Here is a 26,549-nt window from a genome sequence, read left to right on the forward strand (position 1 = left end):
AAGCACACCCACTCTTCACCTCCGCAAAGGTCTGTCAAATGGACAATATCTCTATACAGGATCAAGGATCAATACACAACCCGCAAGCTGCCCCAATCTTCACCCACGCAAAGGTCCCTCAAATGAGTTGTATCTCTCCTCAAGCCGTCCCAGTATACCACCGCCACAAACAGCACACAAGTGAGCACGTGACTTAGATCTGCAACCAGGGTTAATACACACGGCTACTCTAGCCAACCCCTCTTTCTCCTCTGCAAGGAACCAGCGAGTTAATATTAACCCCTACTCAATTGCAAATCATAACTATCCACTGCCACCACCTGAGGGGATGCAAATATGATAAAAGATCTTAGACTAAAATATCCAACAGGGCCTCAGTTCCCTGTTTATTATAGGAAAAACTATGCACTTTAACACACCAAAATCAGTTGTAGTACCATGTGCCCAAATTAGTAAGTTATTCTCTCCAGAGCGTGCACCAGTTCATTCAGAGCCCAAAGCATTTCATATTAAATGTTAAATGTTTTAATATATATAAAAATACAGTGCTTGGATTACAGAAAAGGTATTACCAACTAAACATACAATTACAATATAAGGCAGAACAGCTTCTTAAAATAAACGGGGTAAAACAGAAAATCCTATACAGTACGTTACCAAATGCTATGGATTTTCCCCAGAGAGGCGTTGGTTCAGAAGATGAGATCTACCATGCTCTTCCAAGCATGCCCCTGGTGAGAACTGACTTTTAACAACCTGGCCCAGACTTAAATACATTCTTTCTCCAGGCCCCCCTGGCAGGAGCACACCTCTTCTACAGAATACTTTGAAGCTGATCTCCCGGGACCCCGTCTATAGACATTGATTAACACAATTGACACCTTGAGTGGGCCATCCACATGGACCCCCCCCCCCCCCCCCGCCCCAAGTAAGTTCCTTTAAAGTTCAGAGCAGCTCAAAGAAACAGTCCTGACCGGTTCCAAACTCAGCATTTTGTTACAAGAAGTGTAGCTCATTAACCCCTCAAGCACCAGAGGGATTAAAAAATACCTATTAACTCATGACATTATCATGACATGCATATTTCGTGTCCCCAGTGAATGACTACTTCAGTACGTCTCCCACAGTGATAGATATATGTGATGTGACCACACAGCGTCTCTGCTAACGTCAGAGTCTGCTAGAGGGTTCTGAGACAGAGGTGATATGATTGATGTATTGTGGCCTATTGTCAATGCCATGCAGTCCTTATGGTGATAGTAATAGTAATGTTCACAGTACACACTGTTTTAGGCGACTTGGCAATAATGGAGTTAATTTGATCAAGGATAAAAGCAAATACAAATCGGACCATTCCCTATCAGAGAAGCCAGAAAGCACTTTGCATTGAAGATTAACATTTAGGTCGCCTACAACCTGTAATAATGGTGTTGCCATAACAAGACACAAGGCCTAGCCATGCTACACGTGGCTTCTCTTTCTGGGTAATAACATGACTCACTATCCTCAGGTCTCACAAAACATCTCCAACTAATTGTGATGGTTATAGTGAACACATCCTGTGAGAGTGTGTCATGATAGGACTATGTTGCTTCTTGTCATAAGATGTCAGATATACAGGTCTTGCTTATAAATATTGTATTTTTACAAACAGGACGAGGAAAACATATTTCATGAGGACACCCACCTTTGGGACGTGGCTGTTAATTTGGTGAGGTGCTATGGCTCGAGCAGTGAGCCGATGTGGAAAGATGTGCTGATCTGTTGCACTGGTCCCTAGCACGCATTACGAGAAAACGCAGTCATCACAGAATTAACTAAATAACATTTCTGCAGATACTCGCCATACTTCCAATTCAACAAAAAGCACAATTCCTAATGCTGAAACAAAGAGAATATAATGATGTGGCATTGACGGATGATCTTTTTTATGCTAGTGGAACCTGCCAAATATATTTATAAGTGTGGAAATCATCTTTCCCGTCACTGCAGATCCACATGCTGAACGCTGTAGCGATTCTATCTCTAAGTACTTCCAGGATTCCAACGTGCTCCTGAGAACTGAAATATAACCTAATTGCTGGCAGGTTAATGTTGCTTTTTGACAGCAGCCAACCCCCTATGCTCTGAAACCCTCACTAATGGGCAATAATCCTCTCCCCACTGTAGGGAATTCTCTACAGGACCGTGGAGGTGCTCAGAAGGCAGATGGAACGAATGGCAGAACCTGTAAATATCCCCTTTGACAGCCAATAAATTAAAATTGTCACAGAATTTCATGCCCAGTCACATGATCACATTTTTAAATACTGTACATAGTTAATATTTTATCTGTATATACATAGAGCAGGATATGCTTAACGGGCAAGATACTGTACTAATAGTCACACCCATCACACGGCAATCACGTAAACGCTGCGGCGTGAATGATGACGGCATCGGAAGAGGACCCCTCTCGCGGCCCTCTGAAGGCCGGATTGCGTTTAGCTCTCCCTCAGAGAGCGAGCTGAAAGCCCATGAGGTAAGACACCACGTCGTCAGGCCCCTGGAGTGCAAGACCTCATGATGCCATTGGGCAGCCAAAGGGTTAAAACAAGGAATGTGTTCTTCTGTGAGGAAGGAATTGTAAATCTGACTCACTCAGGAGAAAATGTTACCCGGTTTAGTACAGATTCTATGTAAAAAAAAAACCATACAATTATTGCTTTCTACTCCAGTAAACAGCATGAGATTATTTTTAATGTTAATAGTGTGGCTCAGTCTAAGTACGTTCTGAATAATTTGGCCCCAATAGAGAAGAAATACAGTTTATTCCCAATAGCCATCCAGCAAGGTGGAGGCAAAACAAGGACTGAAATGCTAATCCACTACCAAATACGCCAGGTAGTAAATCTTATCCCTCCTCTTTTCAGCGCCAGGGCCTGCAGAAGCAAAGAGCTGTAGCATCTTCTAGCTCAGAAATAGAGGTTCACGTACTTCGTCCCTTTTCTATTTTCACATGGCTTTTTTATAATGATAATTGTTGTTATTTAGTGCTGGCAGTTGTCCGCAGCAGTGTATATGGCATATTTGCAAACACAGGTCCCTGCCCTGAAGAGCTTACAATCTAATGTTGGTGCCCATGGCATTGGAAGAGAAGGTGGTTTGCCCAAGGTCACAAGGAGACCTGACACATTCAAACAGAGTTTGCCTGCATTAAAGGCAGTGACAGTTACTCCTTTGGCTGGATATGTACAGGTAAGATGTGGGCATCGGGATTAGGTGTTCTAATACATAGCGGAAAACACTAAATAAAAATGTATGTTGATTTAAAAGTTTTCAAAAAACTAAAATAGCATCAATTTTCATAGTCAATAAAAGCAATGTCAGAGCAGTTCTCTGCTGCAAAAGCAGACTGTCCACAGGGACCATGTTGCTGCTTTCACTTCTATTTGTCAAGTGACAGCTACCGTCTTTCCTAGCATTTGAGGGGAAAAAACGTGACAGGGTCCCGCCACCTCCCAACATGAAGATCCCTACCAACAATGGAATGCAGGAAGTAGAAATTCTTTGTTTCACAAGTTGCCGCTGTAGCTCAAATCTCATCCGAGTATTACCTTGATGAACATGGTCAGGGGCACCAAAACATTACTGCTTATTAGAGCATTTCTGCGCGAGTCTCCATAAGTACAGCTTGTAGCCATGTACAGTACTAACCATGTACAGTATGTGCAACACTGCATCAGCTACACACAGCAAGAAAAGACCAAGGCCCAGATGCACTGTGATCCGTTAAAATCAGGGCAAATGCCGCTAGGTTACCTAAAATGGTAACGGATGTTATTTTCACCGAGTTTAACTAAAATCCACTCAGCTAATTATATGCAAAAACAGTACCCATTGTTTAACTCATTAGCATAGGGTTAACGTCAAGAAAAAATTAGTGCTACCTGCCATTAGCTTCAAATTAAACCAACGTTAATTCAGGTCTTACCTAAATGTGGCGTATCTCCCACCCTCTCTCTCCGACAAAACACATATTTCAGGATCTGGAGCCAACGCCACCTTTAGGCATGACCTAAATAACCCAATGTTATTTCCCAGGAACGGCCTTTAATGCATACAGCTGATAGGAGGAAAGTCTCTTTGGCATATGATTGCCAGAAAAACAACAACCATACGTTATTTAAGGAGTAGCACTGGGTTAACGTTATTTGCTTTAGTGGATAAGGGGTAAGATTAACCTATTATTTTACGTTAACGTTAGGTTGAATGGGCCAAAGTGAGAGGAGCGGAGAGCGCAACCTGTCCTCGATTCTGCAAACTGGCGCCAGAAAACCCAACCGCAGTAATATCACACTCCCCACACCATGAAGGGAATGTCATAAAACGAGTCTTGGATGCAGCGCTGCGTGATTCCTAACAGTATTTACATGTACAAAGCCTTTTTATGAACACCCCTATGCTGCCAGATATGCCTGCAATACATAGCCCCCATCCCCGTGGGGGAGTTAAAAAAAAAAAAAAGAAAAGTGTACAATACATGTAAACAGTTGCCACGGATGGCCATCTAAATAAAATAAAACCTCCAATGTACTGAGATAAAAAGGAGCAAGGGAAAGAAGAGTTCCCCAGCACGGAAACTGCTGCCCAATGTATAACATGCAATGATCAGAACGTGAGATAACCAGCGTGAACGTTGAAATGAATTAACCGTAGCAGTGCTGCAAACGCCTCCAGCAGTGAAGTGCTGAATAGTTGAAAAACTATTACGTTTTTGCAAGAATAATCTACAAGTGTAGATTGGTTGCAGGTTATAATACCTTTTAGTATACCAATGGTAGAGCTCCTTATATATGAGCTTTCACAAGCTTACAGGTGTGTTCATCTTGTGTACTGGGAATAGGAGCCCTGGGGGGGTGTATGACCTCTGCACGCTATGGTGTTATCTGCACAAAACATGCAAGTATCATAACCTGCAACAAATGTACAGTTCTCAAAGACCAGTACGGCTACTAGGACCTGGAACTACAAACATAATAGAAGCAATTATTTAGTTGTCAAACTAAGCGCTTACCTCTTCTACCTCTATCCGCTTTGCAAGTTCATCCAGTGAAAGTAAATTATCCCCCAAGACTGTGTCCCCCGGGCTGGGCGACATTTCCTCCTCGGAAAGAGTCTCCTCCTGGAAATCCAGATGAGTGAGGAAATCCTCAGTGTCTTTCACCCCTCCATTCAGGAGACTTGCTATAAAGTCAATGGCCGCTTGTCTCTGAACCTCTCTGCCTGTCTCCTGTGGGCATTTCTGCTGAGGGAGGCTCTGGGGGGACTTGCATGCTTCCTCCTGAGCCGCCTTTGCATGAAAGGAGTCCGCTTTTCTTGGAGGGGATTCCTTAGCATCACCCTCTCCTACATCCTCACAATGCTCTGCTGCATTGTTCTCTTCCAGGGCGGCCTGAATGGGGCTGCTGCGATCCAAAGAACTTTTCGCTTCAGAAACATCATCCTGGGCTCCTGAACCAGAATCGGCGCGATCCGTGGCTTCTGAAATCAATTTGTCTACCATTGGCTTCCCTGACTCCTCTTCCCCCAGATCCTTGGAGGCTGCGTCTATTCCTGACACATCTTTGCAGTGCAGTGTTGCTTCTGGTTGCAGGAGGTTGTTATTCTTTCCAGCATCCCCAGAAGAAAAGCTGCCAGGATTAGCCCTGCCTACTGTCCCTGTAGACTGGGTGTGAGCCTCCGGCGTCAATCCGAAGCTGCAGAGCTGCTGCTGCTCCATGTGGTCCCTCACAAGCACAGCTGGGCGACTGGTTACCTTGTCAAGATCGTGTGCTGCTCTGACATCGGGAGGTGAGTTCTCTGTCATAGCTGCCTCTCCAGGTTTCCCGGCTTTTCTTGGTTTGCTGCCAGAGCCACTTTCTCGGTCTAAATATTAACAGGAAAAGAGTTTAAGTATTGTGTTTCCTTAAATGACACGGTGCGGCTGCTCTGATAAAGAACGACAACATGTTGTGACTTGATAACACGGCAGGCCCCATTCTTTATAGTAAATTGTGTCTCAGTTAAGAGTGACTAGACTCGAGCTAAAATTAGACATTAGGCACTTAATAATTAATGTGTCGCTCCTCCCCCCTCCCTCCCCTGGGCCACGTGTCATTTGTTCACATACAGTACAGATGTGTGAGGCAACGTGCTATTAGTTAGCAATGACACACGACGTGAGAAGAAACAGAACGTTTTTAAGAGCATGTGTTTTACCTTACTTATAAACAGTGAAGATAATAATGCTACCCCCCCCCCCCCCCCCTCCCACTCTGCTTATTGCTACCCGGCTTTCAGTATCAATTAAAGCAGTTTCCTCATTACATGCAGAGTATACAAGCCATTGGAAATCAATAAGGCTGCCAAAAGATGTAGAGAGGTCCAGAGCAAAGGTCAGATTAAATGGAACAAGCATAACAATACTGGCTCACTGTCAACTTAGCATATATTCTTATTTATTACCTTTTTTTTTTTTAAAGATGCAATCTCACATTATACATTGCAACATACATGGCAATGGCAATAAAATGACGAGAAAGTGGTCAGTCCCGTTACAACCTCTCTAGCATTCTAACTTTGTCTAGATCTTCAAAAGCAGCCATTCCCATTGGGGCAGGAGACAATACATGGTTTAAAGCAGCAATCCATGCTGCTCATTCTCTTCTCTTGAGATTCTGTATCGAGAGGTCTCCCAGGGAATCACCCTCCCTCAGTCCCACCTCTGGGAGATACCCAGTTCTATTGCTAATGAAGCTTGGTATTAATACTGGATAATAAGGCCGCGCTTATAGTGCCGGCGACACTACGTCGCCCGAAAACAAATGCATTGCCGCCGCGTGCGCTTATAGTAAGCCCGACAGCGACAATGCGACGGAGCGACGGAGCGACGTCACGAAAACTGGTAGCCGGCAAAATTTGATTTTTCAAGGGCTGTCGCCTCATGTGACGGCTCTTCAACCAATCAAATGGCCGGAAACCTGCCCACCTGGCGAAATAACCTTCGTCTGTGGCGATGTCACCCGTCGTGTCGCCATCGACGGCACTATAGGCGCGGCCTAAGGCTGCCACGGAGCAATACCAAGAATGTCAATATGATACTCTTGTTATCGATTGGCTGGTGCCAACTGACCCCCTTCAATCATACAGTATGGGTCTCATGAAGGCATGGTCCTGGAGGCACATGGATTGAGGTAGTATTGATTGCAATGTTGTAGGGGCCATGTTTTTCTTAGGGCACATTGAGCATCTTGCTGACCAGCCTATCGTTAATGGTGACCAATAGATATTATGTAAAAACGCAGTGAAGGAAGCCCTGAAAGACAACCTGCAAAAAGGCCAGCACAATAGGAGGTGTTAAAGAGTCCAGGGGGCCCACCTTCCATGGGTTACAACTGACCTTATAGCACTCGACCATTTCAGGGATGCCTTGTGGAAAAGCCACAAAGTAACTGGCACTACCAAGGATCTCAATCACTACAGATGCCTGCGGAACATGTGCACAAGGCAAACAAGGCACGCAAAAGCACAATATTACTCTGACAATCTTCACCAGAATACATCAAATACAGCCAGGGTTAAGGTGCATATTTGCATATTTGCTTTCCTGTGGAGGGTTTTTGTCACTTTTTTTACTCACCATAACTTAACTCAGTATTATGGTTTAGCCTATCCCATAGCCTCTCTTGCATTCCCAGTAAAATCAACCCCACACTGATGAGACCCATCAAGGTCGAAACAGCTGTCTGTGGGTGGTTTTCTGGGTATGCACCTTAACCCTGGCTGTGCTCAAAGCTGTGACCATGCAGCAAGCTTAAGCCTATAGGGAACCATGTTAAAAATGGTTATTGAGGCAAAAAGTGACACTGTGTGCTCATTTGCATGTCATTTCCCAGAATCCCTTGCTGCAGTGGAAGTGCTGTATGCTGGGTGATAAAGGGGAAAGGCGGGGTTGCAGACCTGCCTAAGACATGCAGATGAGCATACAGCTATATTTGCATATTTGCTTTCCTGTGGAGGGTTTTTGTCACTTTTTTTACTCACCATAACTTAACTCAGTATTATGTTTTATATATATATATATATATACATATATATACATATATATATACATATACATATATATATATATGCAATTTGTCAGAAACCTACTTAAATACTATTTTTGCCGTTTACAGGAGAATTGGAAGATGTGTTATTATGAATAGTCGGACGTCGAAAGGATTAACTTGCTCAACAAAGTCATTTGTACAAATACAAAATATTGCTATATTACCATCTGAAAACTGGCTTAATATGATAGCCGAGCGATTATCCGAAAGAAGACCTCATAACAATCCCTGGGCCATCTGGACAGATGATGTATTTTTTTTTCTAAATTTGCATGTTTTTTTACAGAAGACATTTATTAACTGGGCCAAGCTCCTCACTGCCTCAGCCTCCCTGTAGTAGAGATTGCAGAGATTCTAAAGCTTGTATCTATTATACTGCTGGGAAAGGAGGAATCAGTGTTTCAGGCGCCTGCATCTCCGATGGGGTTTGAAAATGTAGAGAGCAACAAACCTTTGTGGTGTACAAAATGGCTTCACTTTTGCATACACAGTGTGAGGGCCCCTACAAATAATACCTGTTGCTGTGCTTTGGAGAAAAGCCTTGTACAAGCACCAAACCAAAAAGGACACGATTGCACGACAAATGTGAAATATATGCATCACAGTCTGAGAAATGTTACATGAAGCAGAGACTTCAAGAGAAATAAAATAATAGTATAAAATCAATATAATGTTGAATCAACAGATTCAGCATGTGTACTCCACATAATGCAACTGACAATACAAGTTATGATCATCATTTATATATACACATAGATTTCTGCATGTTAAAAAAAAAAAAAATTAGTATACTGTATGTGATAACAGAAAAGAATAAACATTAACAAAAACTGTTTATGTCCCATTTTAATAAATGACACTGTTGGCAAATAGTCGACAGCGCTAGCCAGCAGAAATAGTGTGTGTGATTACAAAAACCAAACATATTTTGGTTAATACTGTATTCATTTGAAATAAACCTATTCATAGTCTCTATAATATTTGTACCCTGCGGTTACATGTTTTGAGAAGTCCATAAAAGGTGCCTAAATGATGTTGCAAGAGTAATGTATAATTTGTAATGTAAAAGAAAAATGCATGAATATTTGAAGAATATATTGGCACTTTTGGCTAAATCAAATTTAATCTTACATTTAAACATGCAAATATCAACTGCATGAAGAGAGGCCCAAATGGGACATTAAAACATACTCCAAACATCAAAGCAATGTGTGTCCCTTCTTTAGATGAGTGCTCCTCATCGTCCATCATGCCGCTCACTATAGAATATGTCCCACTGGTGCCGAATCGGCATTACCACACGGAAAGTCCTATTGACTCGAGTGAAGAGTTTCCGTGCGGTAATGCCCGATTGGCACTATTGCACTGTACTGAATAAGCCCCACTGTCACTTGCTGATCACTGAGCCAATAGAACGTATCCACTGCCAGAGTGGCTAGCAACACAGCATGCTACCAGCCTCTCTGCAGAAGAAAGGTTATTACAGTAAAACCCTCACAATTTGCTTTCCAATACGTAGCATACATAGACAAACTGGCCAATGTAATCTTGTAATCTATCCTAGCTACCGGTCTCCTAAATTACATACTGCTCCCCCACTTGGCAGAAACCAGAGCCTCTAGCACACAGAGCTCGGAGCATGAAGGCTGCGTGATTAATGTTGATCTTTTTAGGATTAGGAAGAAAACACCAGCTGCCACCGCGGAGTTCATATCAAGTGTAGTCATGGCATTAGCAAAGGGAAAACAGTTACAGGGGGAAAGTGATGGGATCAAGCAAGTCGTGATCTCATAGGAGTGACAAGAAATGAGGTGCTCACTAGAAGGAAGGGCAAAAAAACTGATGTGTTACCCAAAACTTGGTAGGAGAGGAAGTTACGAACGTTACTTTTGTTACGATAGCAAGAAGGCAAGTTTTAGTATTAGGCTTCCTGTCTGTTTCACTACCCCCCAGTCACAGATTTTCCATAGTGTTCTCTGATCGTACTTTGCACACTAACACAATACATCATGGCAGCATTGCCAATAGCAAAGGTTACATCCCAAGCAATGAAGAGGGGCACAATTGCCTATGTTCCTGCACATCCCTTTTATTGCCAGAGGAGCTTGCAGCACATTGTCTCTCCGAGGACCTAAGTGAACTAATGGCAGTGGTAGGTTTAATAGGCAGAATGTAGGTGCTGAACACCATTAATAATAGACAAGGACTAAGCAGTCTTCTGTCAGAAGTCACCTTCCAGTGCTGGAAAATCCCTTACAGCGCTTTGACTTGAGCGGGCTGTAAGGGGTCTTCGAGCTCTGTAAGGTGTCTTATAGCAGAAAACTGCTTAGTACATATAGCCCTAAATGCCTCCATAGTAACCAAAGGCTTCAGAGGGTTTTCACCGACTTTACCCATTTTCTATTGTGATAGGAGTTTTAGAAGCGGTTATGTACATAGCTAAATTGTTGATCCACGCGTGTAAGCTTATTATGCTGCCGTCATTAGTCAAAGATATCATTTCCGCATAAGATTAGAGGTGCACAAACAAAAATAAATCTGTATTTTTTTTTTTTTTTTTTAACTTTGGAAGCAAATATTTTTTTTTTTACTTTACAGGTCACTGAATCTTTCTAAGGAAACTGATTAAATACAAAGGAGGGAGAGGTGGCATGATACTGATGCAGCGGGCGTTATTCAAACACATCACGGCGCCGTTTTTGAGTTCTCTGCTGTTCCCCACGCAGCATGAACGCGGCCAATCGTCCCAGGCACCCGCGCTTATCGCGGATGTTTTATTTGAATTTCATGGATTCTGTTTCTTCGTATGCAATAAAATGGATGAATTGTAATGTGTACAGTACTGTGCTACTGTGTCAATTTCATGTTTTAAAAAGCTAGAAAACTAAAATTTATTTAAGTTATTTAAAAAAACATTCATTCAGCTATGGGGCTGTCCCTGAAGCATAATGTTTCTTGAAGCAATATTACCTGTGATAACAGCCCATGTAGACACATAAGGAACCAGGTGGGGAGATATGTGGTGCACAGGTGTTAATGGTGTGCAAAGGGGCTGATGTACTAAAAAACATGTACTAAGCAAACAGCTTCTTTTTTTTTTTTTAGTGCAAAACTGGTGCATGTGAAAAGCTATTTCAATTGTGCTTGTGTGCTAACCTCACATTTCTCCATCTGCGTCAAAAAGGATTTTGTTTCGTTTTGGTGCAAATAAATGGACTGCGTGCTTGTCGTACAGATGTAAATGGTATGTGCTAAAAAATAAATATTTATCATCAATTCGAAGTGGGGAAAAATTGTCGAAACGCTAAAGAGACAGTTAATAGTTAGCACAGAATTAATTTGGTATGTAACAACGGATGTTTAATTATATATTATTTGCACCGTATGGCTATTGAAAATAATAATAATAATAATTTATATTTACCAATGCAAATCATTTGAATGTGATTTCCCAGAATCCCTTGCTGCAGTGGAAGCACTGCATGATAAAAAATAACGGTGAAAGGCAGGGTTGCAGACCTGTCTGAGGCTTGTGAATGTGCTCACAAGTGATATTTTCTTTTGCGAAATAAAAAAAATAAAATAATTAATTACAAACTATGCATCATTTGCATGAAGTCACATAACGAGCTCCATACGTACGATGCACATTTTATGAAGGTTTGTATGACTTAAGCACCGTCATTTTTCACGCGACAAACGTTTGAAAAATGTGTTAATATATAGGCCCCACTGTACTCCAGTTTTCCCATCTATTTTCACCTCTCCCTTTTGTCAAGTATCACTTAAAACAGTGTTTTGCAAATGCCGTCAAGGTCAAACCAGGGTCAGATTGGCCTATCGTGCGTTCGGCCTTGCCCCGGTGGGCCTGTACTGCAGGCCGGTCCCAGTAGTTCCCTAGCCGCAGCAGCCACTGCAATGCTCTCCCTCCTCCTGGCGATGCCGAAACTAACTTCCGCCCGACCTGAGGAGGGTGCTGCGGAGTCCTTGGACCAGCACAGCATTGAGGAGACTTTCTCACCCCAAGGTAAGATTGATGGTGTGTGTGTTTGAGAGGAAGAGAGGGGAAGAGAGAGAAGAGGGAGAGAGGGGAAGAGAGAGAAGAGGAAGAGAGGTATAAAGGGAGACATTTTTAATGTCCTCAAATATATCTATGAATGTTTAATATAATACTAAAGTGCATGTAAAAGTAAAAAAATATACGCCTTTTAAAAAGTGAGGATTTGCTTTTATCATGGTGGGACCATAGTTTTTTGAGAAAATGGTTGATGGGGCGAAAGATGCAAAAAGGCTGAGAACCACTGATCTAATCCACCAGAACTGAGCTGGAATTAACTTTGAAACCCCTGTCAAATGTATCAAATGGTTATTAAACATGACACAGATTCTAGGGTAGCGATTGTGGGTCCGTCGGTAAAGACACCCATCTGTTTGCATTATGTAAAATTCTGTACAGATTGATTTGTATTGTTTTCCAACAAAATGGCTTAGGTTTTTAACTGGCTTCATAATTATGGCTACGTGCTTTTGAGAGTGCACTAAAGCCTCCTTGTGCTGGTTGGTATAAGCGAACGTTTTTCTAGGCAGGCAATAATATGCAGATTAGGAGGTTTGCACATCTGTTATTGGCATCTGGAACATTTAGCCACAATTGACCCAGGATGAGCAATGACATTTTCTAGTGTTGCATGTCCGGGAACCTGACCCATGTTTGATTAAGTCAGAGGCCACATACAATGCGATAACTGAGCTCGCTGCCAGAAAACATGCACAAATTTCCATCGGACAGGTTAAAAATACCATGCAATGAACACGGCTGCTTGACTTTCCATAGAGGTCTGAGCCAGCAACTCGGTTTGCTTTAACATCAATCAGATCATCCGGTATCTGTTTATAGTATAAACAGCTTTCCCCGTAACACCATTTTGCTTTTTAGAAGGCTCTATAAACACAATGCTAAAAATAAAACACCCTCAATCAGTTAAACTAGAACGTGCATTCTCCATTGCCTCTGCCAGGCAGAGTGCGTGGGAATGACTCCAATGTGCTACCACGGATTGTAGGAGACAGATGGATTTTGAGGGGTTTATGTGGATCAGGCGCTTCAGTTTTAACCAGTGGTCTGTGGATCACAGTTAAAGGAACCCCTGTAGTAGTCCATATATTGCAGTAGCCCCTGATGTAACGTCTACTGTAATTTACTTCCCTAAACATACAGTATCTAACCATGCTAATGCAAAGATTTGGCCGCTTTCATTTGTGGGGCAAATGGTTTACAAACTGAGTTTCCAAGGGGCCTCTCAATGGATATGTTTCTCAGACAAGTGTTTTCTCTACCCTTAGACCACCCAGTCTTTATCAGAGAGACAATAAAGATAATGGGAAGAGTGAATGACTGCCAACAGTTCCCAAACTTCCTTTGGCCCTGAGATTTTAGCCATGCTGCTCCTGCTCCTGGGAACTCTCTCATATGGTCCAAGAGGCCCCTCTCTGGAAACAGGCATTTAATTAACGTACCACAACTTGTCTGGCATCTAACACTTCTTCTCTTTCCATTCTATATTCTGTCCATCCTATACTTTTAATCTTTTATAACTTTAAGGCCCACCCCTCCAAGATAATTACCGGTTATGGTAGCTTCCTGATATTTAAATTAACAGCATCACGTGAGCCAATCGGAAGCTGCGATGAATTACGTTGCGACTTTCTATTGGCCCATGCGATGCAGAAGATTCAGAGCGCCATTTTGTTTCTCCCGTAACTATAATGTGTTACCTTTAGCGGTATCTAAAAAAACCCAGGGGGTCCGCAGACAGAAAATAGCGTTATGTAAAAAAGTGTGGTTCAAACAAAATTGTACAAAGGAGGGGGGTGGAGGGGGTTGGGCAGCTTTAATGCTTGTGTGTCAGTGAGACAATAGATAAAGGATAAAGATAAAACAATATGCAAGGCAACTAATATTGGTAAAGATGACACCTAGCATTTGTCACTGTTGCTATCCATGAAAGAACAATGCAGTATTTAAAGGAATTGCCGTCTCGTATGTACAGTTAGGTCCGGAATTAATTGGACACTGACACAATTTTCATAATTTTGGCTCTGTACGCCACCACAATGGATTTGAAATGAAACAACCGAGATGCAATAGAAGTGCAGACTTTCAGCTTTAATTCAAGGGGTTGAACAAAAATATCGTTATTTTAGGGGCTCAAATGTAATTGGATAAATTAACACAATCATAAAGAAAATGTCCATTTTTAATACTTTGTCGAGAATCCTTTGCAGGCAATGACTGCTTGAAGTCTGGAACGCATGGACATCACTAAACGCTGGGTTTCCTCCTTTGTGATGCTTTGCCAGGCATTTACTGCAGCTGTCTTCAGTTGTTGTTTGTTCGTGGGTCTTTCTGCCTTAAGTTTTGTCTTCAGCAAGTGAAATGCATGCTCGATCGGGTTGAGATCAGGTGATTGACTCGGTCATCACAGAATATTCCACTTCTTTGCTTAAAAAACTTCTGGGTTGCTTACGCAGTATGTTTTGGGTAATTATCCATCTGTAAAGTGAAGCGCCATCCAATCAACTTTGCTGAATTTGTCTGAATCTGAGCAGATAATAGATCCCTATACACTTCAGAATTCATCCGGCTGCTTCTGTATTCTGTCACATCATCAATAAACACTAGTGACCCAGTGCCATTGTAAGCCATGCTTGCCCATGCCATCACACTGCCTCCACCGTGTTTTACAGATGTGGTATGCTTCGGATCATGAGCCGTTCCAAGCCTTCTCCATACTTTTTTCTTCTCATCATTCTGGTACAGGTTGATCTTAGTTTCACCTATCCAAAGAATGCCGTTCCAGAACTGGGCTGGCTTTTTTAGATATTGTTTGGCAAAGTCTAATCTGGCCTTTCTATTCTTGAGGCTTATGAATGGTTTGCACCTTGTGGTGAACCCTCTGTATTTGCTCTCGTGAAGTCTTCTCTTTATGGAAGACTTGGATAATGATATGCCTACCTCCTGGAGAGTGTTGTTCACTTGGCTGGATGTTGTGAAGGGTTCTTTTCTTTACCATGGAAAGGATCCTACGATCATCCACCACTGTTGTCTTCCGTGGACACCCAGGCCTTTTTGTGTTGCAGAGCTCACCAGTGCGTTCTTGTTTTCCTCAGAATGTGCCAAACTGTTCATTTGGCCACTCCTAATGTTCCTGCTATCTCTCTGATGGATTTTCTTTTTTTTTTGCAGTCTAAGGGTGCCCTGTTTCACTTGCATTGAGAGCTCCTTTGACCGCATGTTGTGGGTTCACAACAGATTCCAAATGTGAATGCCACACCTGGAATCAACTCCAGACCTTTTACCTGCTTAATTAATGATGAAATAAGAAAGAATAGCCCACACCTGTCCATGAAACAGCTTTTGAGTCAATTGTCCAATTACTTTGTCATTTGAAAAAAAGTGGGGGCTACATATTAAAGAGTTGTAATTCCTAAACCCTTCCTCCAATTTGGATGTGAATACCCTCAAATTAAAGCCGATAGACTGCACTTTAAGCCCATATTCATTATTTAACTCTAACTTGAATTTATTTTGGTACACAGCCAAAACAGCAACTTGTATCAGTGTCCAAGTGTGTGTGTGTGTGTGTGTGTGTGTGTGTGTGTGTGTGTGTGTGTAAAAGATAAGGGGGAAAAAAAGCTGGAAGAGCTGTAACAATGTTACCAACCTTGTGTTAATCTCTATTGTTTCCTTGGCATAAAAAAGCTTTATCTACAAGCACAAGACGTACCACTACGCAGAATGTGCTAGCACAGGAGTAGCCAACTCCAGTCCAACTCAGGTTTTCAGGATATCCCTGCTTCAGCACAGGTGGCTCAGTTGAAGACTGCACCACCTGTGCTGAAGCAGGGATATCCAAAAAACCTGACCTCTTCGTGGCCCTTGAGGACTGGAGTTAGCCACACTTTTTAAAATCTAATAAACATGTACCTCCCATTGATTCCCTCATGTTCTAGGTGGCACTATAAAGAAGCATATCAAATTAAACGTTCCTCTTTTACGACACTGGTGGAAAGAATGGGTCTCCGGTGCTGAACTGCGCTAATTTCAGCTCCGGGACCCCATGCATCACAACATACTAAGCGGGGAAGGTGCTGCTGGTACTTCATGGAGGTTTAAATCACCTGCGTCTCGCGGACCAATAGGAAGCCGCGACAAATGACGTAGCGGCTTTCAATTGGCCTGCGTGACGCAGGAGGTTTATACATCCATTTTGTTTTCCCTGAAGGGGAGGACCCGGCCGTGTATTCTCCGGTAAGTATCCAGAGAAGACGGAAATACTTACTATGCAAAGTTTATTGCCATTAACGCCCTATGGGTGCTTTGCGGAAAATGTGACTTCTCCCCTGGAGTGAGTGGATAGATAAATAAAATAACACCCCACGCGTCATGTTCTCTACTTCTAGGAAGATTGTATCTATCTCCTTTCCTAACCCACGTTGCGAAGTATGAATTGCTATCCGGAAATAGAATGCCTCGATGGGACGGCATGACGCTGCTGCTATCAGCTTTCATTGTGTGATTTCTATGTCCATGAGGGTTTTAGGTAAAAGCTCTTATAATCTTAAGGGAGTTACCGCTTAGACTTTATAACCTTGACCTTTACGGCTGAAGCTTATGGGAAATGGTTGGTCGCCATGAGATCAATGGCTCATAAAGTCTGGGGTCTATAATAATGGTCAACCTTAAAATATACTTTGCAACATCTCTCGGGTTTTATAGGTATCCATAGGCCACCATACCAGAGGGATCGCTCATGGCATTTGAACACAGACTGTCAAACGTTGGAAATGTCTATGTGATAACTTCATTGTAAATGACAGGGGTACACTGAACCTCTGCATTAAGACTATGATGAAGAGAGATGTGCAATCTTTTCCGCTGAGTTTGCAAACAAGGCGCAACTTGCTCATTTTCAGGCGAGGAAACGTTTATGAAATCGGGTAGCATTGCCAACGATTTGCAGAGCATTTTTAATCCAGACCTTGAAACAGGTAGAGGATTTTGCTAAATTCACACATCGCCCCCAATGGTAAACACTCAGAAACGAAGGCTGAGGCCCCGGTGACAGCGCTGCACGCCCGCCTGCCAGGCTGGCGGCGCGTGCAGCTTAGATCCCCGGTGAGCTGCAGGGGGAAAGACACTTGAAACATGACAGAAGCGTGGCAGGGGGCACAGCCATGAGATCATCCGGCAGGTTCACTTGTCATTGGCTGAACCGCCGGGGGCGTGGCCAGCGCTCCGTCGCTAGTTGGGAACACAGATTTCCTGGTCTTCAGAGAAATCTGGTCACGCAACATGGTGGGCAAGGTGGGTAGCGGGCCCGGCCCCATTGAGCGGCGGCTCTTGTCCCTGCAGCGCACGCCGCAGCGGGAGCTGCAGCAGGCAGCGGGGACCTAGCCTTAGGAGTACAGACACTCCCAATATGGGCACAATTTACCAATTATACAATTGCCAGCAGTTTTTATTAACATGGTAACAAAGTAGATTATGTTGAAAAAAAGACATGTGCAGCATCGACCTTGGTTAATTTCTATTTAGGCAAGATGCTCGTACTCATCCTACATTTATAGCTATATTTATTCATTTATTTGTAGAGTCTTGTAACTCGTATAACAGGTACAAAACTACTTGGTATGTTTTCTCAAATACCAACGTAATTTAAGTCTTAGACACAAATGCATCTTGAAACCTAAACTTTTTTTCTGCAAGAGTAAAATGTGTTTATATGTTCTCTTGTACACGCCCCCCGACGGCGCGCGGTCTAAGGCCAGGGAAAGCACCCGCTTTCCCTCAGCCTCAGCGCGTCTCCGCCCGGTTCCATTCACCCGGGACGCAGCCTAAGGCATGTGAATGTGCTCACAAGTAATATTTTTATATAATATATATATTTTTAGCATGTTCTATTTGAATACATTAAAGTTTGTAATATTTTCAGTGAATATTTTGAGTGCTCATTTCTGAGATTATTTTTGTCTTGTTTGTGTTGGATATAGATATATATAGATATATATATATATATATATACAGTGTTCGACAAACCTATACATTTGCACGCCCCGGGCGTATATATATATATATATATATATATATATATATATATATATATATAAAGATACATAGATATGCTTTTGTATGTGTTAGGAGATTTCTCATTGTATAGTGCAGGGGTGAGCAAACTTTTTATGCCGAGCCCCCCTTTTTATCCATGAAATTTCTCGGGCCCCCCCTGCCTGATGTAATCAAAATCACATGAAAAAAAAAACCCTTTATTAAATGGTATACAATGTAAATACAAATATGTCTAAGACCGCGCGCGAAAGTTGTATTTCGCTCTGTGGTGGCGCGGGCGACCAGGTCATTGATAGGTTCAGGGGCTATCACGAGGCGACAGACCCTGAAAAAATCAAATATTGCAGGCTTAAAAAAATCGTGTCACGCTTACTATAAGCGCACGCGGCGGCGAAATGCATTTGTTTTCGGGCGACGTCGCTGGCACTATAAGCGCAGTCTAAATACTTACATACTTCAACAGCTCGCTCTTGCAAAATTAGGCTGCGTCCACACTGCCGCTGAAAGTGGTGACATCACTAACTCTCCAAGCATGAGCGCAGGGTGTCCTGCATAATTTTGCAAGCACGAGCGGGGAAGTGTTTACACTTTTTTTCATTATTTCTGTACATTCATAGTATGAGTGATAAAGTGGCAGCCTACCCTCTCACTTGCAGAGGATCGCAGCGAAGCAGGTTGCCAGTGGAGGAGAGCAGGACCACAACGCTATTGCAGGGCAGACACCGGAAGGAGGGGCGTTTTACATCACAGCGCTCACGTGTGCTCCTCCCCCGTACCTCCGAATCACGTGGCCGCCACCTGCACTATTATGTTCAGCTGCTCGCGCACATCTTCGGCTGCCCACCCGCTCACATCTTTTTCGCCTGCGCACCCAGGTTTTGCCGCACGCGCCCCGCCTAAATCTTTCGCCCGGGGCACCCCCCAGTTTGTGCACCGCCGCATTCAATCACCACACACACACTCAACACCCCCCTCCCCCTCCCCCTCCACACACACACACACACACACACACACACACACACACACACACACACACACAACCACACACACACACACACACACACACACACACACACACACAACCACACACACAACCACACACACACAGTCTCAACCACACACACACACACACACACACACACACACACACACAGTCTCAACCACACACACACACTCACACACACAGTCTCAACCACACACACACTCACAGTCTCAACCACGCACACACAGTCTCAACCACGCACACACAGTCAACCACGCACACACAGTCAACCACGCACACACAATCTCAACCACGCACACACAATCTCAACCACGCACACAGTGTCTCAACCACGCACGCACACACCTGAGGGAGTAACTAAGCCTGCTCAGGTCCCCCCATGTGCTGCTGAAAACAGGCAGGTAACAGACAGGAGGAAGAGGGCTTGTCTGTGTGCAGGGAAGGCCCAGCCCCCTCTGCAAGACAGAGCAGAGAAGCAGCCTCAGCACGGAGCTTCTGGCCGCCCGTGCACAGCTCTGCCCGCCCCCAGGTTTCCCCGCACGCAGCCCGCGCACCCCCCAAATAATCTTGCGCCGCGCCCCCCAGTTTGCGCACCGCTGGTATAGTGTATGGCATGCATGTCTGTATGGTGTGTGTGTGTGTGGTGTGTGCGCGCGTGTATCTGTGTATGGGTGTGTGGGCCGTCCGATTCTTGGGCCGGTTGGTTTGGCTTGCTCCCGGGCTAAAACTTGCTAGCCAGCCCCTGCATTTATTGCTATCATACCTCTGTGCCCAGGACATACTTGAAAACGAGAAGTAACGCTCAATGTATTATATCCTTGTAAAACATTTTATAAATAAATGCATGTTTCCCGGTTTGCACTGTGCAGATAAACTGAAGGTTTTATTTTTAAAGCAGCAGACCCCTTTGTCCCTTTAATTATCTGTACATAAGCAGGAGATCCCCGAGCAGAACCATGTTCATTTCAGATCCGGGGAGGCCCTGGTGCCTAAGATACTTACCGATAAAATTAGCGCAGCTACATCCTGGTCTTTCAACCCCCTGCATGATGCTGACCAACAGGAAACTAGGGTGACGTTGCGGCTTCCTACTGCCGAGCGTGATGTGGGAGATTTAAATCGCCATTTTATTTGCCTGGTGGGGACAGGAATGTGCTACTTTTATCGAATCATGCAGCCAGGGGGGTTCAAGGAGTTCAAAATACTGCGCTTCAGCTCCGGGGAACCCTTTGTACACATCAGGGTAAGAATAATATATATTGTGACGGTGAGGGGGTAACCAGGCCATAAATATAGGTCTTATGCCCAGCTGGTTACCTCTGAGCCATATTGTGGAGATTAGAGTGTCAGCTCTTGAACCTAGTCATGGCACATGCATTGTATTGTAATAAAGAATTTGTGTGTGTTTTACCTTTCTAGGAGTGCAAACCAGTGGAGATTCTCAGGTTATGAGTTTCAGTGTGGGTTTTGAGGTGAGGATTGTGTCTAGGTAGAAGGGGTCCAGAGTTGCTGGCCACCCCAAAAATGTATCCGGGAATCAGGTCAGATTCCCGGGTACATGTAGACACAGACCTCCGGGCAAAATCCTCCCTGGAAAGCAGTTGCGTGACTCACCGCCAGGTTTCTCTGCTTCAGCACAGACCAGGAAGGTAAATGAGGGCATAGGGATATGTGTATCCCGGGTACTGTTAGGGGTCCCTAGGTTAATGGGAGTCCCCCAGTATATGCCCCAATCACCAGAACCAAGTATAGAGGTTCTGGGGTGCTTCAACCATCGACAAGGTTGCAAGCTGATTTTATGTCCAAGTCCAAATTCCTGTGTGTTTAGAAAAGTAATTCCGAGATTGAACCTAAACATTATTTGGTTCAACTTTTTACACATTTTCTTATAGGAAGGTCTAGGAGCGCTGAAACTGAACGTGCGCATCTTTTCAGTCAAAGCTAAGAAAAGAAGGACTTAGACAAAATTGGGAAATATTTTTATTTCTGACATTGTGTATAATGGTATATGTTTATGCACTGTATATGAGCTGGGGATTTCCAAGTCCGTGGTTCCAAGAGACCCTGTGGCTACCAAGCCTGGCGCCACCGAGTCTGTTCGGGTCCTGGTCCAGTTGAAAGCCACAGAGATTGCCAAGGTACTAAAGCCATTTGGGAGGAGGAGTTAGACACAAGTTCCCTCGTCCTGGCATGAATGGAAGTCATCGGACTACCATTCACCCAGCCCAGACCTTGAGACACCCATCTCCACGGGTGGCTTCTGACTCACAGGCGGCAGAGGTGCCAAGTTGGCACATGCCCGTCAGATTTTGAATCCATCCTTGCCCGGCTTCAGTAGACTGGCAACTCTCTGATTGGCTGGTAGGAATTCTCCAGTCACCCACCCACCCTCACCCACCCAGGCAGTCACGCACCAATTCACTGTCACCCACCCAGTCACCCACCGAGGCAGTCATTCACCTGTCTTTTGTTGAAAATAGAAAAATAAACAGAATGCATTGTAATGTTTTTTCCGTATTACAATAAGAAGAAAACTGTTAAGTAAAAGTTGCGCGCTAAAAAATATTTTTTCGTGGTAGGTGCGCTATGGGTTCAAAGGGGGGGGGGGGACCTTGCTCCTTTCATTTGCCCTGGGACCCATGATTTCTGTTGGCGGCCCTGCGTAGCAGTCGCGGCTGGAACTACATGCCGAAAAGAGTATCAGGACGTTTGGTACTCTCTCCCGGTCAAGGGATTTTGGCATCTCCGGAAGAAATACAGCACTGGCGTCTGGAACTACCTGCCAATTGAAGTTCAGGGATTTTCCGGGCTAAACCCCGGTAACCTAAAGACTTTGTTTTATGGACTATGTGAGCTAGGAAAAGTCAGTTTTTTTTAGCCCAGATCCCCTAATAAGTGTGTTTTCCATTGTATATTGTAATCCGTTGTGTGTAAGTCTGTTTCCAAGGAATAAATCACAATTTATTTTACCTCCTTGTTTTGCTCAATGTTATGATCCTGGTTTAAAAGGTGTAAATGCCTGGTCTCCCGTGACATACATATTTTTTTTTTTAATTATAAATAAATAAAAAAAAAAAAGGGGGGAACAGGTGCTTTAAATAAGAATCAGCATAGCAGTTAGGGACAACAGTGGCTGACTGGAGGATAAAACAAGGTGTAGGTCTGGTCAATGGCAACAAAAATGTGTGTTCCTTCCCTAGATATCGTATTAGAAGGGCATCACTATGCATAGCACCTTTGGCAGAAGTCTTTTAAAGTGGTAATCCAAGCCGGCGATTATTTTTGCCAAGTTTTTTTTCTTTTTTACATAGGATTGAAGCACGGGGTCTCTGAGCCAAGTTAATTTCAGCTCCGGGGACCCCCTGCTTCCGGAGACACTTACCTCTGTAGGGGGTCCTCAACTAGCAGGGATCACGTAATGTTTGCTTTTCAAAGCTCCCGCTGCAGGCCAATAGAAAGATGTGATGTCATCGGTGCGGTTTCCTATTGGACCAAGTGATGAGGGAGCTTTAAAAAGCAGAGTGATATTGGCACCCCATTTGGAGGCAAGTATCCCAGGATTTAGGGGGTCCTCGGAGCTTAAATAAAATCAGTGGCCTAGATGTCTCCTTTTAAACAAGCAAATAGGGCACTGTGTATTATCTGCCAAGTTTTTTTTTTTTACAAAGTTTTTTACCACCTCCCATAATGTTGAATGGCCAGGTGCTTTTTGTGGCTTTTCGCCGATATCCCGCGGTGTCCTTAATTGCAGATTCCAAAGTCATAATTTCTGGTGAATGTGGGTCTATTGTCGATAAAATACATTGTTTACAAAATGTCGGGGAAACGAAAACGTGCGAGTAATGCTGCCGATTTTAAACTTAAAGTTGTGAAAAAGGCAGAAGAGGCCCGGGAGTCGTGAAGCAGGAAAGTTATTTAAAGTGGATGAAAGAAATGTTCGTCTTCGGAGAAAAAAAATAAAAAATGGCTTGCAAACGCAGATAAGCGACGACGACGCATCTCCATGGACTACCAGCCTCGCCGATCTCACAATAAAACCTCTTTAGATGGATCACTGTTCAATGAGAAGCTGGTCTTCCAATTTCCACTGCGAAGATTCGGGTCAAGGCTCAAATAATGACTTGAGAAATGGGACTGGAAATTTTTCAAGGCGAGCCCACGGGGTGCTATCGTTTCATTCCCTGCAAAAATTTAAGGATGCGCAAAAGAACAACCGTTGGTCAAAGTCTTCACACCGACTGGGAAAGAAGGCCGAGGCTTTTTCAGAAATTTACGAAAGATGCTGTCAAGAGATCTAATTATAGTCCCGGTCAAAATATAAACATGAACAAGTAGCCACTTAGTTTTCACTATCCGCCAAGCCGTACTGTTGTGGAAGTAGCACTATATCCATTAAAACAACAGGTCATAAAAAAAAAAAAAAAAATCAAACTTTACTGTTGCTTTGGCTTGCTCTGCACGTGGAGAAAAAAGTTGGATCCTCTGATTATTTTTAAAAGGAAATCTATACCCGAGGAAGAGTTTCCCAAAGGGATTATAGTTCAAGTAAACGAAAAGGGCTCGAACGCGAGTATTATGACAAGGCGGTTGGACACCGTGTGGTGAACATGCAAAAGAGCGTTTTTTCAACCCAAAAGTCTCTTAATAATGGGCTCCATGAAAGCTCATGATCAAACCGAAGTCAAAAAGTGCTTGCAAAAAAGTGTTCCCGCCGAATTATCGATAATTCCAGGAGAATTTACGAAACAGTTACAGTCATTAGACGTTAGAGTAAACAAATCCTTCAGGGCAAAGGTGAGAAAACATTCGGGGGAAAATGGATGTCTGAGCGAGTTCACACGAACACAAAGCGGGAAAAAATGCACCAAGCAACCCTTTCCCTAGTGACATGTCGGGTGAAGGAAGCATGGGAAGCGTGAGCACTCGAAACGATTACAAATGCTATCCGAAAAGCGGAAATTTCTGAGGCAGCCGATTCAGAAGATATCAGCAACGATGGCGGGTGAACTGAAAATGAAGACCACGATCTCTTAAACGCTGAATATTTACAAATGTTTTGCTCAGATTCTGGCGATTCTGAGTTTGACGGTTTTGAATAAAAATACCGGTATAACATCTGATTACTGGTATGTTTTTCTTTTCGGTTGTGCATCAAGTAGTTTTTTTCCTTTCTTTCAATAATGCCAAGCCTTCAGTTATCTGCTAATTGACTAAATTCAAGTTAAATGCTAAAAAAAGGCTAAAGCCCTCGGTTTATTCCCATTTTCTGCGGAATTTCAAATGCATATATCTCGCTGCGTATTATGTGTCTAATTGAAAAAAAAAATCTTTTTCACTAATTCCTAGTCCTGCCCATTATACCCCGCCGCAGATTATATGCCGGGAATTACGACAACGGCACCGTTCTTTACTGTGGGAAGAGACAATCCTGTTAAATAATGGGTGTCACAGGAGGCCAGGCCATTTACACCTTTTTACCAAAATCATGAATTGAGCAAAACAAGTTAATGAAATAAATTGCAAATGTATTGACAGTAAAAGACAAACACACAAGGTAACACAAACTACAGCAAAAAGACACACTTACTTGGGAATTGGGGTAACAACCTAGACTCTCCTAGATGCAGGGAATCCTATCCCTGATAACAGTTGAAAAAACAGGACAGAAAATATTCCAGGCAGCTTTTGCTGAAGCAGACCTTTTCTTGCTGGAGACTTAGAAGCTGAGAATCTTAGAGGATTGGAGAACTATGAGGGACCTTGGAGAACACACTATCTCATGGGTGTAAGGGGTTATAATACCTCTGACTTTCATTCAAAAACTACTATAGCCCAATCCAAAACGTGAGAATTTTTTCTGCAGCCAATCGGACAAGCTGGTAGACAACAGGGTTACCTGGAAATCTGAATAAACCAAGGCGCATGGGCAATTAGGCCCCTCTGGCCCTGGTTCCCTCAATGCCACTCCCGGTGACAGGCTCCAGCCAGTCTGGTAGTATCAATGGAAATGCAAAGGACGTCCATTGATCTCAGGACGTGGATACTTGAATCTTTCCCTCCTGTCCAAATGGTCTATACACCTTGGTTATCCTCTGTGGCTTTCATCTCCAGATTTCCTGCCAGACCTCCTGGCACCACTTGGTAGCCCAGTGGCCTTTCAGAGCATTAGTTCTGAAAGTCCCAGCTCATTTCTGTGCACAAACAGATAGGTTTTAAAACACACTGTCCATTAAAATATACACTTTAAAAATATCCTAAGTCTTTTGGTTATGGGAAATAGAATAAGAAGCTGCGCGTTATTTCTTACTAGCCATAATCCCCACACTCTATACCATAAACTTAGGACTGGACTTTTAAAAGTCCCCTCACAACCTTGTAGATGATTGGAGTACCCCCAGAACCACTATACCGGTTCTGGGTGACCTGGGCATTTACTGGGTATCCCCATTGACCTAGGGACCCCTTTACTGTTTCAGGGAAAACACACATCCCTATGCCCCATTTACCTTTCTGGGCTGTGCTGAAGCAGGGACCCCTAGTGGTGAGTCGTGCAAGGGTTTTCAAGGGGAGATATTACCGAGAGAATGTGTCTACATGCATCCTACCTGATTCCTAGGTACATTTTTAGGGGAACCAGCATCTCTGGGCCCTAACTAAATAGACACAACCTGACAACATCCGTAAACCTCCCCCCCCCCCCCCCCCCTGTAACTCATACCACACAGCAATCCCTGCTTGCTGGCATTCCGGGAAAAGGTAAAAACACAGAAATTCTTTGTCGCATAATTACAGGTAATGCTTTTACAATAGTTGGGTCCAAGAGCTGACACTCCTGAACCCAAAACATGGATCAGAGGTAACCAAACCGGCTTAACCTTTATTAGTGAGCCTGGCTACCTCTTCACCGTCACAATAGGCCACTGTTTTTGGGCCTCCCATTTTCTTATATTCCATTGCTTAGATTCAAGATACAGAGTATGTACAGAAAGCTTAATCTGTAGGGGTATTATTGGCTTGAAATTAAAAAGCCACCCCACACTTCTACGACTCTTCTTTACTTGGGGGTAGTCTCTCCCTAACAAACGTTTGCTTTAACCAATCTGCACTAACACTGCATCAGCGGTTATCATCCTCTCCCTGCGCGAACCTGCCGAGATTCGCTTCCCCGCGGCTTCAATAACAAAAACTTTCCAAACCATTTGAAAAACCCTAGAACATTTCGATCAGGTGCAAAATATTTCTAGCAAAACATGCCAAATTGTTCAAAATTCGCCATTTCTCGTTA

The 26,549-nt window shown here is 43.5% G+C and overlaps 1 protein-coding gene and 1 long non-coding RNA gene across 3 annotated transcripts in view; one reads left to right on the forward strand and one right to left on the reverse strand.

The window, feature by feature from the left end:
* Window positions 1-26,549, reverse strand: part of CNST (consortin, connexin sorting protein) — a 117,727-nt gene that overhangs the window by 22,159 nt on the left and 69,019 nt on the right. For both annotated transcript variants that reach the window (XM_075597071.1, XM_075597072.1), the window contains one exon: window positions 5,057-5,907. In XM_075597071.1, the coding sequence (XP_075453186.1) occupies window positions 5,057-5,907 (851 nt within the window). The remainder of the gene's footprint in view (window positions 1-5,056; window positions 5,908-26,549) is intronic.
* On the forward strand, window positions 5,202-10,982 carry LOC142493298 (uncharacterized). Its single transcript, XR_012801068.1, has 3 exons — window positions 5,202-5,832; window positions 8,199-8,382; window positions 10,731-10,982. It is a non-coding gene; the product is annotated as an uncharacterized LOC142493298 (long non-coding RNA).

Source organism: Ascaphus truei, chromosome 4 (assembly GCF_040206685.1).
Source record: "Ascaphus truei isolate aAscTru1 chromosome 4, aAscTru1.hap1, whole genome shotgun sequence".
NCBI classification, from domain to species: Eukaryota; Metazoa; Chordata; class Amphibia; order Anura; family Ascaphidae; genus Ascaphus; species Ascaphus truei.